The sequence below is a fragment of the Sciurus carolinensis genome, chromosome 1, assembly GCF_902686445.1.
Source record: "Sciurus carolinensis chromosome 1, mSciCar1.2, whole genome shotgun sequence".
NCBI lineage: Eukaryota > Metazoa > Chordata > Mammalia > Rodentia > Sciuridae > Sciurus > Sciurus carolinensis.
In genome coordinates, this window is record NC_062213.1 from 18,181,413 (window position 1) to 18,196,292 (window position 14,880).

A 14,880-nucleotide genomic window follows, 5' to 3' on the forward strand; every position below is an offset into this window, starting at 1 on the left:
GTTTGCACTGGCCTTCTGGGAAGCACACACACCAAGGGCTTCTCAGGCATGTCCCATTATCTGGATGACACGGCCATTAGTAACCATGGCAACCTCCTTTCCCTGGCTTTTGTGGCTCCATGAGTCTAAATTTACACAGGTCTCTTCCAGATTTGAAGGGGTTATGGGGACCCAAGCAGAGTGGCACCTTCCTTGTGCCATGACAAGGCAGATGTGAAGCACTTTCAAAGCCTTTCAGGTGGAAAGAAACAACCTCAAATCTCAGATTCAGCAAACTTGGATACTTACTCTCAGTGAAATCCAAAAAAGAAAAGAAAAAGAAAAAGACACATCCTTTTCTGGCTTATTTTTTACAGCAGTGAACAACAAAACCTACAGAGGATATGCTGAACGGACAGCTGTGACAAGGTTCCACCTTGGGCAGACTGGAAGGCTGGAGTCTCAACAGGCCCGGGCAGCAGGCTGTGCCCCTGGTACACCCTTGCAAATAAGGAGATGGGGTTATCAGCTCCTATTTTTCTTCCAGAACCTTGAAAGATAACTAATCTACCACAAAAAAAAAATGATAAATGTCTTAGATAATGCATGTGAATAAGCCCCACGGAGCCATTCCACCATCCATACATATTTCAAAAAGTCACGTTCATGGTAAATGTACATGACAAAACAGATTGAGCATCCCTAATCTGAAAATCCAAAATCCAAAATGCTCCAGAATCCAAAACTTTTTGAGTGCCAACACGAAGGAAAAATTCCACATGCAAAAAAATCCCCAGTGGAAAATCCCACACCGTGAAACTTTGTTTCATGCACAGAATTATGACAGATATCGCACATAACTACGTCCAGGCTTTGTGTATAGGTACAGGCAAAATGTAAACGAACTTTGTGCTTAGGGTTGCGTCCTGGTCCCATGACAGACATGCAGATTCCCCAACTCTGGAAAGAACTGAAATCTGAAATGCTTCTGGCCCCAAGTGTTTCACGTAAGGGATATACAAGTTGTGATCATGGCAATGATATAACTGATAAATACTGGGGATCAGCATCAAAATATAAGGATGTTTTGTCCATTAAAAATGTATTAATTAAAAAAAGAGAACCCACCATCTGGGTCAACATCTCTGAACCCACCAGCTACATTAACCCTGCCAATAAGAGAGACAGCCGGGCTTCTCCCGTTGCCGGGGAGAGCAGGTGGCATTACCTGTCTAGGCCTGGCCAGCCTCGGCAGGGGCGCTGTCAGAGTCGGACTCCGCCAGTTCCGTCGCGCCTTCTGCTGCGGTCTGACTCCAGCTGTCTGACCTGTCTGAGGTGGCATCTTCCTCTCCGACTGTCACCTCCACGAAGTCCACAACGCCTGACTCCTCGTTCTCGTCGCTGCCCTGGCCGTCTCGGCTGCTGCCCTCTGACCTGTCCGAGGTGGCCTCTGAGGGCTTGGGTGGTGGACAGTCTTTTGCTTGCTCATTGCCCGCTTTGACTCTGGGGACCAACTTCTCCAAGTCCTCTTCGCAGAGTGTTTTGGGGTCCTTGTGACATTGCTGCCCCACCTCGCTTCCGTTCTTGGGGCTCTCGGTGGCTGGTTTTGCTGCTTTCCTTGCTGCTGCATCGTAGCTGTGGTCATCTGAGATGGGCTGCTGCTGGTACTGCTCCAGCCACTTCAGGGTTCCAGTTTTTAGCAAGCATCTGTTCTCCTTGAACCAACGCACGATCTCAGTTCGGACCAGGCCGGTCTTGGCCGCTAACTGGTCGTACTCCGGGGGGGTGGGCCACTGGGTTCTTGCAAACGTGCTCCTCAGGAGATGAACCTGTTCTTGATTCTGTGGAATTGCTGGTGAAGGGCTGGGCAGAGAACTGGCTAACTGGGCACCTGTGAGCTGGTCGAGTCGAGACAGAGCACCGTTGGGGGCCACCACATCCGGGCCCTTCTTGCCAGATCCCATGGAATCCAAGACAGCCTGTTCCATGCTGTCCCGAAGCTTCCGCCTCTCTGAGAACCAGGAATCGATTTCTCTCCTGCTTAGCTTGGTCTCCACCCTTAGCCGATCCAGTTCTGCTTGGGTAGGAAAAGAGCTTTTCAAAAAGCTATCTTCCAGGATTTTAACCTGACCTTGTGTTTTCTCTTTGAACTTCTGGGGGGCAAAGTCTGGGTACGGGTGGTATGTGCGACTGTGTCGGGAGGCTGCGATGGCCAGCTGGTCTTTGGCAAGGGATTCGCTGGTGATGTGAACGATGCCCCTCTGACAGCGATACCGGTGGTCACTGAACCACTTCTTGATCTCGCTTCTGGCGAGGCCGGTGACCTCGATGAGCCGGTAGACCTCAGCATCATCGGGGAACTGGCTCTGGAGGAAGCTTGCCTTGAGGTGTGCTATCTGCAGCTTGGTCTTCTTTCGGTCGCTGGCTGGGGTGGGTGGGGGGTTGGCCACCTTGGGCGGAGGCTCTGGCACCTGGGTGATGTGTGGACGCTTGGGCTCAGGGGCAGCTTGGGAAGTCACCAAAGGTCTCTTCTGGCCATGGTTGGCCACTCCAGCCACAGCCAGTGTGATGGGGGAGCAAGAGACGGTTGTTGAACCGCTGGTCACCTGAGTCAGCACCAGGCTGGTCTGGCCAAGGATCTGGCATGGCAGAGCTGTCTGGAGGATGGGCTGTGACATCTTTGTGGGGGCCAGTTGGGCGGGCAGCACAGTGATCGTCGGTGGTACTGTCTGGATGGTGCCATTAAACATCTTCTTCCGGGCCTCCTCCACCTCCTCTGGGGACCAGCTGATGCCATGTTTTAAGCGCTGGGTGGCAAACCAGATTCGGATGTGCTCCTCTGGGTGCTTGGAGGCAGCTGTCAGCCAGGACAACTCAGCCTGCGTTGGGTAAGGGAACTTGTTGAAGGAGTTGATCATGGTGGCATTTGTGTCCAGGGCAGAGTTGTATTTGGTAGTATTCAGTGGGACGGGGACCTTGGGGACAAGGTTGATATTTGGTGGCAGCTGTACAGAAGGCATGACGTGTCCTAAGGTGTCTTGGAGGAGCTCCACACCTCCTAGCCTAGAGAGGATCTCAGCAGTGTCTGTCACCAGTCGGGCTGTCCCCTCCGTATGGTGCTCGTGGGTGGCCTCCTCTGGCTTCTTGGGTGCCTTCTTGGCATCTGCTTTCGGTTTTCCTGTCTTCATGATGGGGGTTTTGCTCACTGAGATCCCAGGATCATTGTCACCACTTCCAGGGCCACTGGTGGTGATGGACACCACGTGGTTGGTGGCTTCGATGGACTGCTCCAAGATGGTTTGACTGTTGCGCTTGATCAACTTCAGCTTGAAGTTGGTCTCCCCAGGATGGAACTTGGAGTTGTGGTCAGACAAGGAGTCGTACTTTTTGGTTGTGAAGTTACATTCGGCACACACGTAGAGGGGGTTGAGGATCACGTTGGGGTGCTGTATGTCCACGTGCTCCGTGAACTCGTTCAGGTTTTGGGTGGAGTAGGGGCAGTATTTGCACTCATAACCGCCTTGGAGTTTTTTGGACTGGTTCTCCCCCATCGATTTCACCTCGATGACTTCGTTTTCTTTGGAAGCGTTTTCGGGTTCTGCTGCCCAGCTGTCCTTGGCCGTGTCGGACTGTGGCACGCCCATTCCTTTCTCTTTGGCCCGGTCTGCCTCCTCGGGCACATCTTGTTCCACCACTTGTGATGTCCGAACCATGCACGGGGTTGTGGATTTTCGTTTGCTTGCCATGCCGCCTGTGTGTAGTAGCTAATTTTTGGAGGGGGTAGGGAGAGAGAGGGCAGTGAAATTCTTGGAATAAATCAGAGAAAAGGCTTTTGGCTTTATTCTCCCTCAAATGGCTTTGGCTTCCTTGAATGCTGTAGTCTCCTCTTGGAGTTTTCAGAATGATCTCAGCACAGAAAAGTGTCACTGCACCAATCACCGTGGACACCGGGTAGCGTCATAGCTGTGGGGCAAGAAAAAGACAGAGTCATTGTCTCTTCCCAGTGCAAAAGAAACTAGCTTTTCTTTTGGAGTTGCTCCCCTGACCCACCCCAACTGGCGGCCAAATCAAACAGTCAAGTAAGCCCAGATGGCACGAGCGCAGATGCTTATCAACATGGAAGGTCATATTCTTGTCATCCCTTCTGGGAAGGAAGTAGAAATTGGCCCACAGTGAGCAAACAGGAAGGGGGTCACCACTTCATCTTTAAAGACAAACAGATACAGAAAAGGAACCCAGGTACTGAGGTCTTCTGAAAAGGGGAGGGGGTGGTGGGGGGAAAGTTGCAGGTAAGACATGGCTGCAGGGCTGGCGAGCAGCTTTTTATGGTCCATCAGAAGCAAGATGCTTACTTGGGACCAGCCAGTGCGTTTCCATGGGTGTTAGGAAATGGATAGGAACACATTGTATCTTATCATAAAGGCAAAATCAGGATGGAAAATTTAGAAAATGCAGAAAAGGTGTAAAGGAGAATAAAAACAAGCATTCCAAATAATTATAGTTTCTTCATTTCACTCAAATAGGACCCCATTTCCATAAATATTGAACAAAATGATGAGTTAAAAATGCTGCATGTAGCTGTGTCTAGGGGGATACCCTGCACGATGCCGTCAGTCACTCAACTTCTGTTGGATGTTTTTTTCCCAATTTTTGGCTTTGATTAACAAAACTGCAGTGAAACAGTTCCTATTTCTGATAACTGCCTTTGGACAAAGGCCTAGAAATGGTTCTTGTGACCCATATGGCCAAATTTTTGCCTCAGTTGGTCTTTCCTCTGGCAACATGGGAGAGGGTGAGCTTCCTACCCATGCTACACAAAAAAGCACCATTCAAAAGCCCGGCCAACTAGATAGAGTGGGCTTCTTTCAATATGCTTGTATGCTTTTCTTGATAGCTAGTAAAGCTGAATTGTTTTCAAAGATGTTCTTGCCATTTATATGCATTCTTTTATAAACTATTTATACCATTTTAATATTGTGTTGAGTGGCTTATTACCAATTTATGAGAGTCCTTTCTATACAAGGAATATTATACTTTATCTGTTGCAAGTATTTTTTACAACCTATTGTTTACCTTTTAGTTTTCTGTTGTGTTTTTATATATTTAACCTGTAGAAATTTTAATTTTTACGTAGTAAATTTGTTGGATTTTTTTTCTCTTGTGGCTTCATTGTGACTTTATATTTAGAAATTGATTCCTCTTTTCACAGCTGACACATGTTAATCCATGTTTTTTAAGCGTAGTTCAGTTTTTACATTGAATTCATCTGGTATCAAATTTATCTTGGGTTACTCTGTAAGGCACAATTCTAACCATTTTTCTTGAGAGTTCCCTATTACCTCAGTAGCATGTATTGTGCTTCTGATCTAGCTATAGAGTCTCACATTTATGCCCTGTTTCAAAATTTTTTTGTACATTTAGGGTATGTTTTGATATCTAGCAGAGTGAGTTTCTTTTTTATGCTCTTCTTTTGCAAAACACTTCTTGGTTATTTAGAACATCTGTTCTCATAAATCAGAATCAACTGCAAAACAAAATCCTATTAGAATTCAAATTTTGATTGGAATTGCATTAAACAAATATTAATTTGGGAATACAGACACAATTTGCTTGTTAGGAAGTAGGCCATGTTAACAGAACTCAGAATGGGGAATGGCTGGGCTGGGCCATCTTCACGCAGGAGTGAAGTGTGGGAGGGCCTTTTATCTTGTGGCCAAAGCAGGAGGGAAGTGTTTTGAAATAAGGACACCTGACATCCGGAGGAAAAGCAATGGGGGAGATGGCCCACCATCCCTCGCCTTTCCTACTGACCTGGTTTGCGTCCCACTGAAGAGACTGCTCAAGGGCAGAATGAAGACCGTGCCTTCAAGAGCTGCTAGGCTAGGCCCACGCCCACCTGCTTAGGGGCTCAGGTGACAAACCTGAGCAGGACTTGGGAGAGGGGTGTTGCCTCTTGTGAGCACAGAACCTGCCCCTCCAACATGGGAGCCCTTGTGTTTTCAGGCCGGGCAATTCCCTCAGCAGTGTGGGGTGAGGGTATCTCAGGGGGTGAGGAGAGGACAAGGGAAAAGCAGAGGGTAACAGTGTCTTTTAGTCAACTTTGCTGCAACGGATGCCTGCAGTCTCCATCTCCACGTGAGATTCAGGCTGATGGTTTCCCTCTCAAACCTGCTCTGACCCTCCAGATTCATCTCTACCAACAGTCCTGCCATCTCTCACTCGAGCCCAGGGCCTCTTTGCTTCCCCTACACAATCTCTCCGTGGGCATCCTGTCCACTCTGGCTTCAGAGCAGGCCCAGTGATGACCCTGCTCACCATTTCCACCTCTCTCTCCCTTGTCTCAGTCACCGGGTCTCCAGCCTGGGTTCCTGTGACAGCCTCCTGCGGTCTCCAGTTTCTTTTCTGGGGAGCAATGCAGGGATGTTTCAAGATCCAAGTTGGTTCACGTCTCCCCTTCTGCACGGAGCTGTCTCTTGCTCCCCATCAGAGTGAACTCCAATCCTTTGCCAACAGCCTGCAAGCCGGACGGGCCCATGCTGCCCTCTGCCCCTGGCTCACACAGTCCAAATGCTCTGCCAGGAGCATCGCTTTCATCCCAGGCCTCTGTTCTGTCCCACCTGCTCATCTCAGGGCCCCTGTGTTCTATTCCATCCCCCCTTTCCTGATCACCACTGCCACGTAAGGGATGCCTCTCCTGGCCACTATTTCCTCACTTTACTTTCTTCAAAGAGCAGTTCAGCGGCAACATTTTGTTTATCTGTTTTGTGGTGATGAGGGAGAGGGAGGGCGTGTCTATCTGTACCTTTGTCTCTCCCTCTGGAACTGTGCTGCCCAACATGCAGCCATTAGCTCCACGTGGTTCTCTGAGTTTATGTTAATTAAAATGCAATAAAATTAAAAATTCAGTTCCTTGGTCATACTAGTCACATTCTGGTGCCCAAGAGCCACATGTGTCTAGTGGACCTGGTGGTAAGTAGTACGGAACATTTCCACCATTGTGTGGGATGTTTAGTGGACAAATCTATTCTAGAATAGAAGCTCCCTAAGAGCAAAAACCTTCCACTGTGGTTTCCCCAGATCCTAGAACAAGACCTGGCCCACAGTAGGTTTTCCGTTTGCATAAATGTTGACATATATTAAATTAATTGCACAAAGGCTACCTAGCTTGCATAGAGGGGTGAGGCATGGTAAAACCTCATGAACGTTCAGTTGTGTGTGTTTACTTGGTTGTGTGCATGTGTGTCGGTGTGTGCTGGGGGTTTTAAGAACAGAGGAATCTTGTAAGGGGGAGATCCTCAAGTTCTGCCTGGGATACTATTGAGACTGCAGAATGTGGCCAAATTTGCCCCATTGGTTAAGGAGTTTGGGGTATTGGTTATAATTTTCAAAAGAGAAGGAGCAAAAGGAGACCTTTTTTTTTTTTTTTTTTTTTTTTTTTTTTTGTACTGGGGAATGAACCCAGGGGCACTTAACTACTAAGCCACATCCCCAGTCCCTTTTAAAATATTTTATTTAGAAACAGGGTATCACTAAGTTGCTGAGGCTGGCTTTGAACTTGCGATCCTCCTACTTTAGCCTCCCGAGCCGCTGGGATTACAGGAGTGCATCACCATGCCTGGCAAAAGGAGACTTTATTTTCCTGCAGAGCAAAGATTTCAGGCAGCAATGGGTGCCAGGGAGAAAGGACCTTAATTATGGAAAGTTCCCATATCCAGAACAATCGAAGTCTGTTGACAAGTGAGCCCACAAGATAAGGCAAATTTTGGCGGAATAGCCTGGAACATCTCAGAGTTTCAAAAACTGGGTTCGGATAGTATCTTCTAAAACTTACTTGGCACCCAGGCAACCAGACCAGGGAAAAGGAAAGAAAGAAGGAAAGAAACTGGGGAGACATGAGCAGAACACATGAGACCTTTGACCCTTGTGAGCATAATCCTGGCACGACCAGGGGCTGGGTGTCTGCAGACACAGCACAGGAGAGTCTGTTTGAAAGGCTGCGGGTCACCAGCAAGGTCAGGAGCAGCCACGAGGCCTGGTGCCCACCAGCACGAAGGCTGAAGTGTTCTGGGTAAATTCTTCATGTTCCAATATGCACTGGTCAAAGTTGTCAAAAATAAAAAATGGGCGAATGAATCAACGTATGAACAAGATGCTAAGCTGAATGCCTTTGGTGTCTCTTCCGAGTAGCAAGTATCCTCACAGGCCAGCTGGGAGTGGCAGATCTTGCCCTGGGCAGCTTCCCAACAGGTCTTCACTGGGCACTGGCTGTCTACACCAACCTGAAAACTGTCCGCTTTGAGGGAGCAGGGAGTGGTTCTGGTTGGTGGAGGTTATCCAAGCAAGTCACAAGTGAGCACAGTCCAACCCTGGGTCGCGGGCAGAGAAGAGTCAAGCAGTTCCCTTTATGCAGGACCGTGGTCTGCACTGTGCCTTTCTAGCTGGGAGTCCCACCCCTACGACAGCCAGGAAAGTGACCAGCACGGGTGACGTGGAAAGGAACCAAAGCACCGCAGACGCTCGTGCCTCCTTTGTACGTTTCTGACATTGACTCAGTTTCCCTTGTATCCACTATAGCATCTGCTGTGCACCTCAAAGAAACCCCAACCGTGGATGAGAAATGACAAAACCTTGCTGGAGATTGTGATCCGTGAGTCTGGAGCACAGCCTGGGTTCTGCATCTGTGGTTCCCAGGTGACATGCTGCTGCAGAGCCGGCTGTGTTTCCAGCTCTCTAAGGCTCTCAAGGAAGCCCCCTCCCATCGCATCCCAGTGCTCCTCCTCCTCCCCACCCTTGTGTCCAGAGACAGAGTGGCGATTTCCTGACCTTTCCCTCTAAATGGCCTGCAGTTCCCTGTGCAGGAAAAATGGGTCAAAGTGCCAGACTAGCTCCGGGAAACTTCTCATGGTGGGTGACACACACCTGGAGGTCCGTGTAAGGGAAACGGTTGGGTTCTTGACCTCCCCACAGCTGGGAGTCTCCAGCCCTGCAGGGAGGGAGAGCAGAGGTGGTGGGGAGCTTCAGCCTGGGGTGCTGGTGCTCAAGAGCACCCGGCTCCCTGCAGATGGCCTGGAGGAGTCCACCTTGGGCTTTGACAGGACACCACTTCTCATTTCAGAGCTTTTCACTGGGGCTGTCAGAGGAAATAACAGAGCTGTCTTCAACCTTTCAAAGGACGCATCTTGTGAAGACATCAAAGCCAGAAAGGATGCTTTTAGCTTTGCAAGGTCTCCTGACAGGGCTGCTAACAGTTTCCGCCTCAGTTCCACGGTGGATATTTCTTTAGGAAGGGTTGTTTCTTTATGTTTCAGAACCACAACATTTCCCCCTCCCTGGAAGGAATATTGATGGGCAGATGTGTTCAGGGATGTGGTGGTTGGGGTAGGGGGGTACCTGGCATTTTATTCCCAGCTCCAGATTTCCAGCTCTTCTCTCTCTTTTTGCTACCACTTTTTCTTTTCTTTTTTCCCATCTGCTCAAAGGATTTGTGTTTGGAAGGTCACTGGTGACCCTGAGTTAATTCCCAAGTTTTTGGATTTTTCTCTATCCTCCCTTAAACGTAAATTTGAAAATTGGGGGTGGGCCTGCGACGTGGCTCCCAAATCATCACATGTCATCTGGGGTGTTTTGCAAAAATACCAGTTTCCAAACCCCAGACTAGACTCACTAAATGCAAACATCCAGGCACAGGCCCCGGGATCCGGTATTTGTAGCCAGCAGTCAATGTGACTCTGCCGTGCAGCCAGGTTGGGAGATTGGGCAATGAGACATCGGTTGGCTTCTTCCACTTGAGAGCTGCTTGGGTGAAAGCCAACTCTGTTCCATGAAGACGCAGAGATGTGCTAGTGGCATTCCTGATGCAGCTGAGACTAGAGGTAGCACCAGCTCCCTGTGGGGTCACTAGAGTGGAGTACTACCAAGGGGAATGGCGAGTGACTCAGGGGACAATGTGGAAATGGGGGGAAGAACTGCACAGATAATGATCTCCAAAAAGAATAGAGTGCAGAAGGTGGAAATTCAATAACACAGGATCAAACATCTTCACTACTATAGGCTCTACCACAGAGGGGCTGGTGGTTAGGTAGAGACGAGTTTCAAAAAGCTATTTCTTATGACCTGTGTTTGTGTTTTATTTTTTATACTACTTCGTTGCTCAAACAACACATTTTAAAAAAGAACAGGGGCTTGCTGAGCTGGTTAAGCATAGGCAGGATAACTAAGATGTCATTTCCAGGCAAAATCATTACTCTCCCCATAGCACCAACTGACAGCTGTGATCTCCATTTTACAGACAAGGAAACTGAGACCCAGAGAAGTTCAGTGTCTTGCAGAGTCCAGGCTCGACACCCTCTGCTTGTCAGAGTTGTCTGCTGGTGACAATTCCACTTCCTGATACTGGGTTTATAAGTTCGATTTCTTGCAAATTGCGAGTGGCCTTCTCCCACTGGGCACGTTCAAAGGAATAAGACTTCATTGAATTGCGATGCCATTCAACTCGCGGCTCTGAATTGCTCCCCCGTTAGGCAGAAAAAAGCTCCCATGGTCTCTCCCTGTCGAAAAAGCTTCGTGAGTGGCAATGGATGAAATGAAGTTTGTGGCTGCTTCCTGCCGGTTAGCATCACCATGGATATGAGGACACAGGACTCTGAGAGGAGGTGGGTCTCCTGCCAGAGGAGAGATAGAGATGGTGGCTTCAAACAGGGTGGCCAGTCCTGAGGGGCAGAGAAAGCCAGCTAGGCCTGCGAAGGCACACCTGTGCTGCTGTGAGCCTGGAGTTCCTCCTTTACTCGGAAACACTGGGTCCCCAGGCACAGAGCCTTGCAGCTCCTCCACAGGTAAGGACGTGGCCAGTGGAGCCTTGCTCACCTTCAGTGCTCACCTGGTTAGCTGCAGGTGGGGCTGACTGAGGCCAGCCTCTGCATTGGAATCCTGGCTCTGTCCTTACGAGTGGAGGAGTCCACCCTTCTCTGGCCACAGCCAGGCTGCCTACTGCACAGCTCCCAAACCCACAGGCCCCCGGAGCACGCCAGATGTGGCACGCTAACTCACACGGCCAGCCTTGGTTCCTGCAGCTGAAAAATGGGTGTATCTTCACCCACAGGGCTGGACTGGATGAGAACCTTGAGTCCCCAAATGGTGCCTTGGACAAGTAATCTAGCATTGGTAGAGGGACTTGGGCAGTGCATTCAGATGGACCGTTCCTTTGTTGTCCTCTGGTTGTCCCCAGCTGCCAACCACGTAGAAGGGGCTGTGCACTGACCTGAGTTCGTCTCACTGAGTCGTGCTGCTTGGAGCTCTTTTTGTTCATCTTTTGTCCTTGCCCATGGAACTGTCTATGGAAACCATTCCAATATTTTAAATGTTCACAACTTTGTTTCAGAAGATTGTGCCTTGAATCTTACTGGGAAGTTCAAGGTCACCTGATCTAGGTCCCAAGATCAACATCACCTTCTTCCTCATCTCCCCACATCTCTCCTCTCCAGCTGGGCAGAAGGAGGTAGTGGGTCTCACCATTGGAAGGCTGATAATCCTCCACCCAGCCTCCTGCCTCTCTCTCTTCAGCTCTCTCTGCTATTCTCTCCTTTCAAGGAGTCACCTTCCCTCTGGGTTCAAGCATCTCAGTTTGCCATTCCCCTAAAAAAGTAAACAGAGCAAGCAAACACGAAAAGTGAGACTGAATTTCCCACATGGGCATTATTCCATCAGTCTGCAAATCATTATTCCAGCTCTTGCTTTCTCTGTCTTCTGGGCAACTGGGTTGTCATGCCTTCTGGGTCTGGAGCCACCACTCACGGTCATGTTACTCTGGACAAGTTGTGTCAGTCTTTCGCAGCTTTGGCCTTTCCATTTCCAATTTGGGGAGGAAAATAGCACACACATAGAGTTTGCTGAGAGTCTCCAGTGAGCTATTTTGTATACAATATTTGGCTTTGTGCCTGATTTATGATGAGCTCTGAGCTCACAACACAGGGCACCTGTTGTTTAAATGATTTCGCCATCAGATTTCTCAAAGGAAGTTTGCAGTGGACACCATTCACTGCCTCTCTTCCTGCATGGTTCAGCCATTAGCTCTGTGGAATCTGTGGAAAATATGCCACATGACTGACTCTGGAGCAAACTGCCATCCTTGAAATCCCTCTCCCTGGCTCCTCTGGGCTGGGCTCCTGGTCCTCTTGGCTACTCCTTTTTGCTTTCCTTCTTTCCATTTTCTGCTCTTCACAAGTGCATCTCCATGCCCGTGACTCCTTCTCATCCTTTTCTCCATTTTCCTTGGGGAGTTCATTGTCTGAAAGCTCGCAGATTCATCCTGCAAAAGCTTAAACTCCTCCTTGCAGATACCTACCAAGCCAACCTTCCTGACCCTACTCCTCTCCCGAGAGCCCCAGGCTTTCCCTCCCAGATGCTGGCTGCTGGCAAGAAGGCAGGATGGGCCAGAGGGATCTGTAACTGCACAAAGCTAGGGTGGCCACATTCCATTGAGAGTTCACTTTTTTTTGTGGTGCTGGGGATCGAACCCAGGGCCTTGTGCATGCGAGGCAGGCAGTCTACCAACTGAGCTATATCCCTAGCCCCACTTTTAAATAAGGCCAAACTTCATGAAAACCAAGGAACATAATATATGAACAAAACACGGCTGATCCCTTCTCACTCCACTGGAGAACAGACTCTACTCTCCGAGGCGTCCCTGAAGAAGAACTTGGCAGAGGCTGGGCTGGATGGCCTGTAGTGTCCTCCAAGTGCATACTCTGCTCCATGACCATGACTAGGGTCTCATGTACCTTACGTAAATTTAACATGCCTAGAGCCAAGTTTGTCTCACGCCTCCCAGACCTGGACTTTCTATAATGGTCCTTACTCCAACAAAAGTACCAGCATCTACTGTCGTTCAGGCTGGGATCCTGGATTCCTCCTGTTCCTCCACTTCCCCCACCTGGTATTTTATCTGTACCAGGCCCTCCCGATGCTGCTCCATATGCCTCCTAATTCTTCATTCCCTGCTCCAGGCTGGGTCTGCCTCGTGGCATCCCTCCCTACCTCTTGGCCTGGCCTGTTGGAAGCAAGCATTGTCTTTCCAGCATCCTTTCCCTCTTCCTCTGGCAATGGCTGTGTGATTTTTCTAGAGAAAGATGCCCACCCACTCTGGGCATGTGTGGAACCCTGGGAGTGTTCAGGTGACTGGTTCTGATCCATAAGAACACTGCATCCTCCAGGAACCATGAGCGATTAAGGAATGGGCCCCTATCCAGGCAGAGCTGTCAGAATCAGTGCGATTTCCTTCTAGGGCTTTTCTTGGAATCTCTGGAAATAAAAATATGCTCCTTGTCTGCAGTAGTTGAAGGGATCCGATGTAAGCCCAGCAGTGCTACTGGTTATCTTATCACCATGAAGGAAGCCATGCCTGAGAGCCAAATGAAGAGAGGCAGAGAGCTGGCCCTGGTAACATCCCACTGGGTCTGAGTCCAACACACTCTGGGGCTTTCCCATAGTGCCACTTTGTTTAAACCAGTCTGATGGGGCTTTCTATCTACTGTGACTGAAAACATCCAACAGTTGCAGACCAACTTTTCCATGGCTACCATTTCTTCTGAAACAGCCCTCTCAGCCTTTTTCTGCCACAACAGCCTGCCGGGTGCCATACCGACTTGCCACACTCTCCCAGGGTCCCCTGCCATCCGAATTGTTCTGGCTACAATTCCACACCATTCCCTCTCCCTTAAAAAAGAATCTCAGAACATGAGTGGGAGTGACATTTTTATAGATAACCTTGTGTACTTGCTAATTGAGAGAAACAAGCCACTGACAGACTTCAAAACTTTATTTTTAGCAGCAGATTTCTTGCTGCCACATACCTCACAATGGACGCCATCGCTGAACGCCGGGTTCCTACATAGGAATCCGATCATGTCATGGCGGCCTTCAGGACCTCCCTAGGAGTACTGGGAGCAAACTGAGAGAGACGCTTCTGACCATTCAGCTCCACCACAGCACCTGTTCCCTTCCTCAAACATCCCGGTATTTGTAAAGTGTTATACAGCAGAAGACTATTCTTTTTTTCTTTTTCTTTCCAGAAACAAACACGAACCTTGGAAGCGAACACAGTTCGTTCGTTCATTCATTCATTCATTCATTCACTTGTTCATTCTTGAGGGCCTGCTCTGTGTCAGACTCTGTTTTGGATACTCAGGGAACAGGTGGTGAGATTCCTGCCCTCCAGAGACCTACTGCCTGAAAGAGGGAGACGGAGACAAAATAGGAAACAAAGAACCTACAGGTAGAGGGAATTTTTTTTTTTTTAAAGACATGCAGATGACAAGAGACCTACTGTCAGCGAGGTAGCAGGGAAAGCTCTTGGAGGAGGCACACCTGGGATGGGATCTGAAGAAACAGCGGCCTTGGCAGCCAATGATCCTCAGTGAAAAGAGCAGAGGGGGCTCACTGACCATTTGGGACATTCCACATTCACTGCAGAATAATTTTCAAATTATTCTGTTAATATTTAAAAATCCTATTCTCCCCAAAGATACTCTTTTGAAAGGTCTTAAAAAGCTTCATTGATAAGTACAAATTTTCATTTTCCAGCATGAAAACAAACTCTTCAGTGGTTTTATAATGGAAAAAGAGCTTCTTTTTCCTACCAGAACTCAGGAACAGATGAATTGAGATGAATTCTTAGCCCTTTGGCTCTGAAAGTCATCTATAAGACCAAGATCAAATATTAGGAGAAATTTTAGTCCCAGAGGATAGTTTTTAAAAAGGGGGTAAGAAGTAGAAGTACAGCATACATTTTTTTTTGAAGTGGTCAAAACGAAGCACTGTCTTTAAAGCTTATAAATCAGGACATTGAACCCTAACTCCAACTCCTTAAGAAGAAGTGATGGAGAAAAGCCAGGATCAGTCAGAGTC

At 48.7% G+C, this 14,880-nt stretch overlaps 1 protein-coding gene across 1 annotated transcript in view; it reads right to left on the bottom strand.

Moving 5' to 3' along the window:
- Zhx2 (zinc fingers and homeoboxes 2) overlaps positions 1-14,880 on the bottom strand; it is a 160,909-nt gene that overhangs the window by 23,994 nt on the left and 122,035 nt on the right. Inside the window, exon 3 of the mRNA XM_047545164.1 lies at positions 1,208-3,942. Coding sequence (XP_047401120.1) covers positions 1,212-3,725 — 2,514 coding nt within the window. The 5' untranslated portion in view covers positions 3,726-3,942 and the 3' untranslated portion in view covers positions 1,208-1,211. The remainder of the gene's footprint in view (positions 1-1,207; positions 3,943-14,880) is intronic.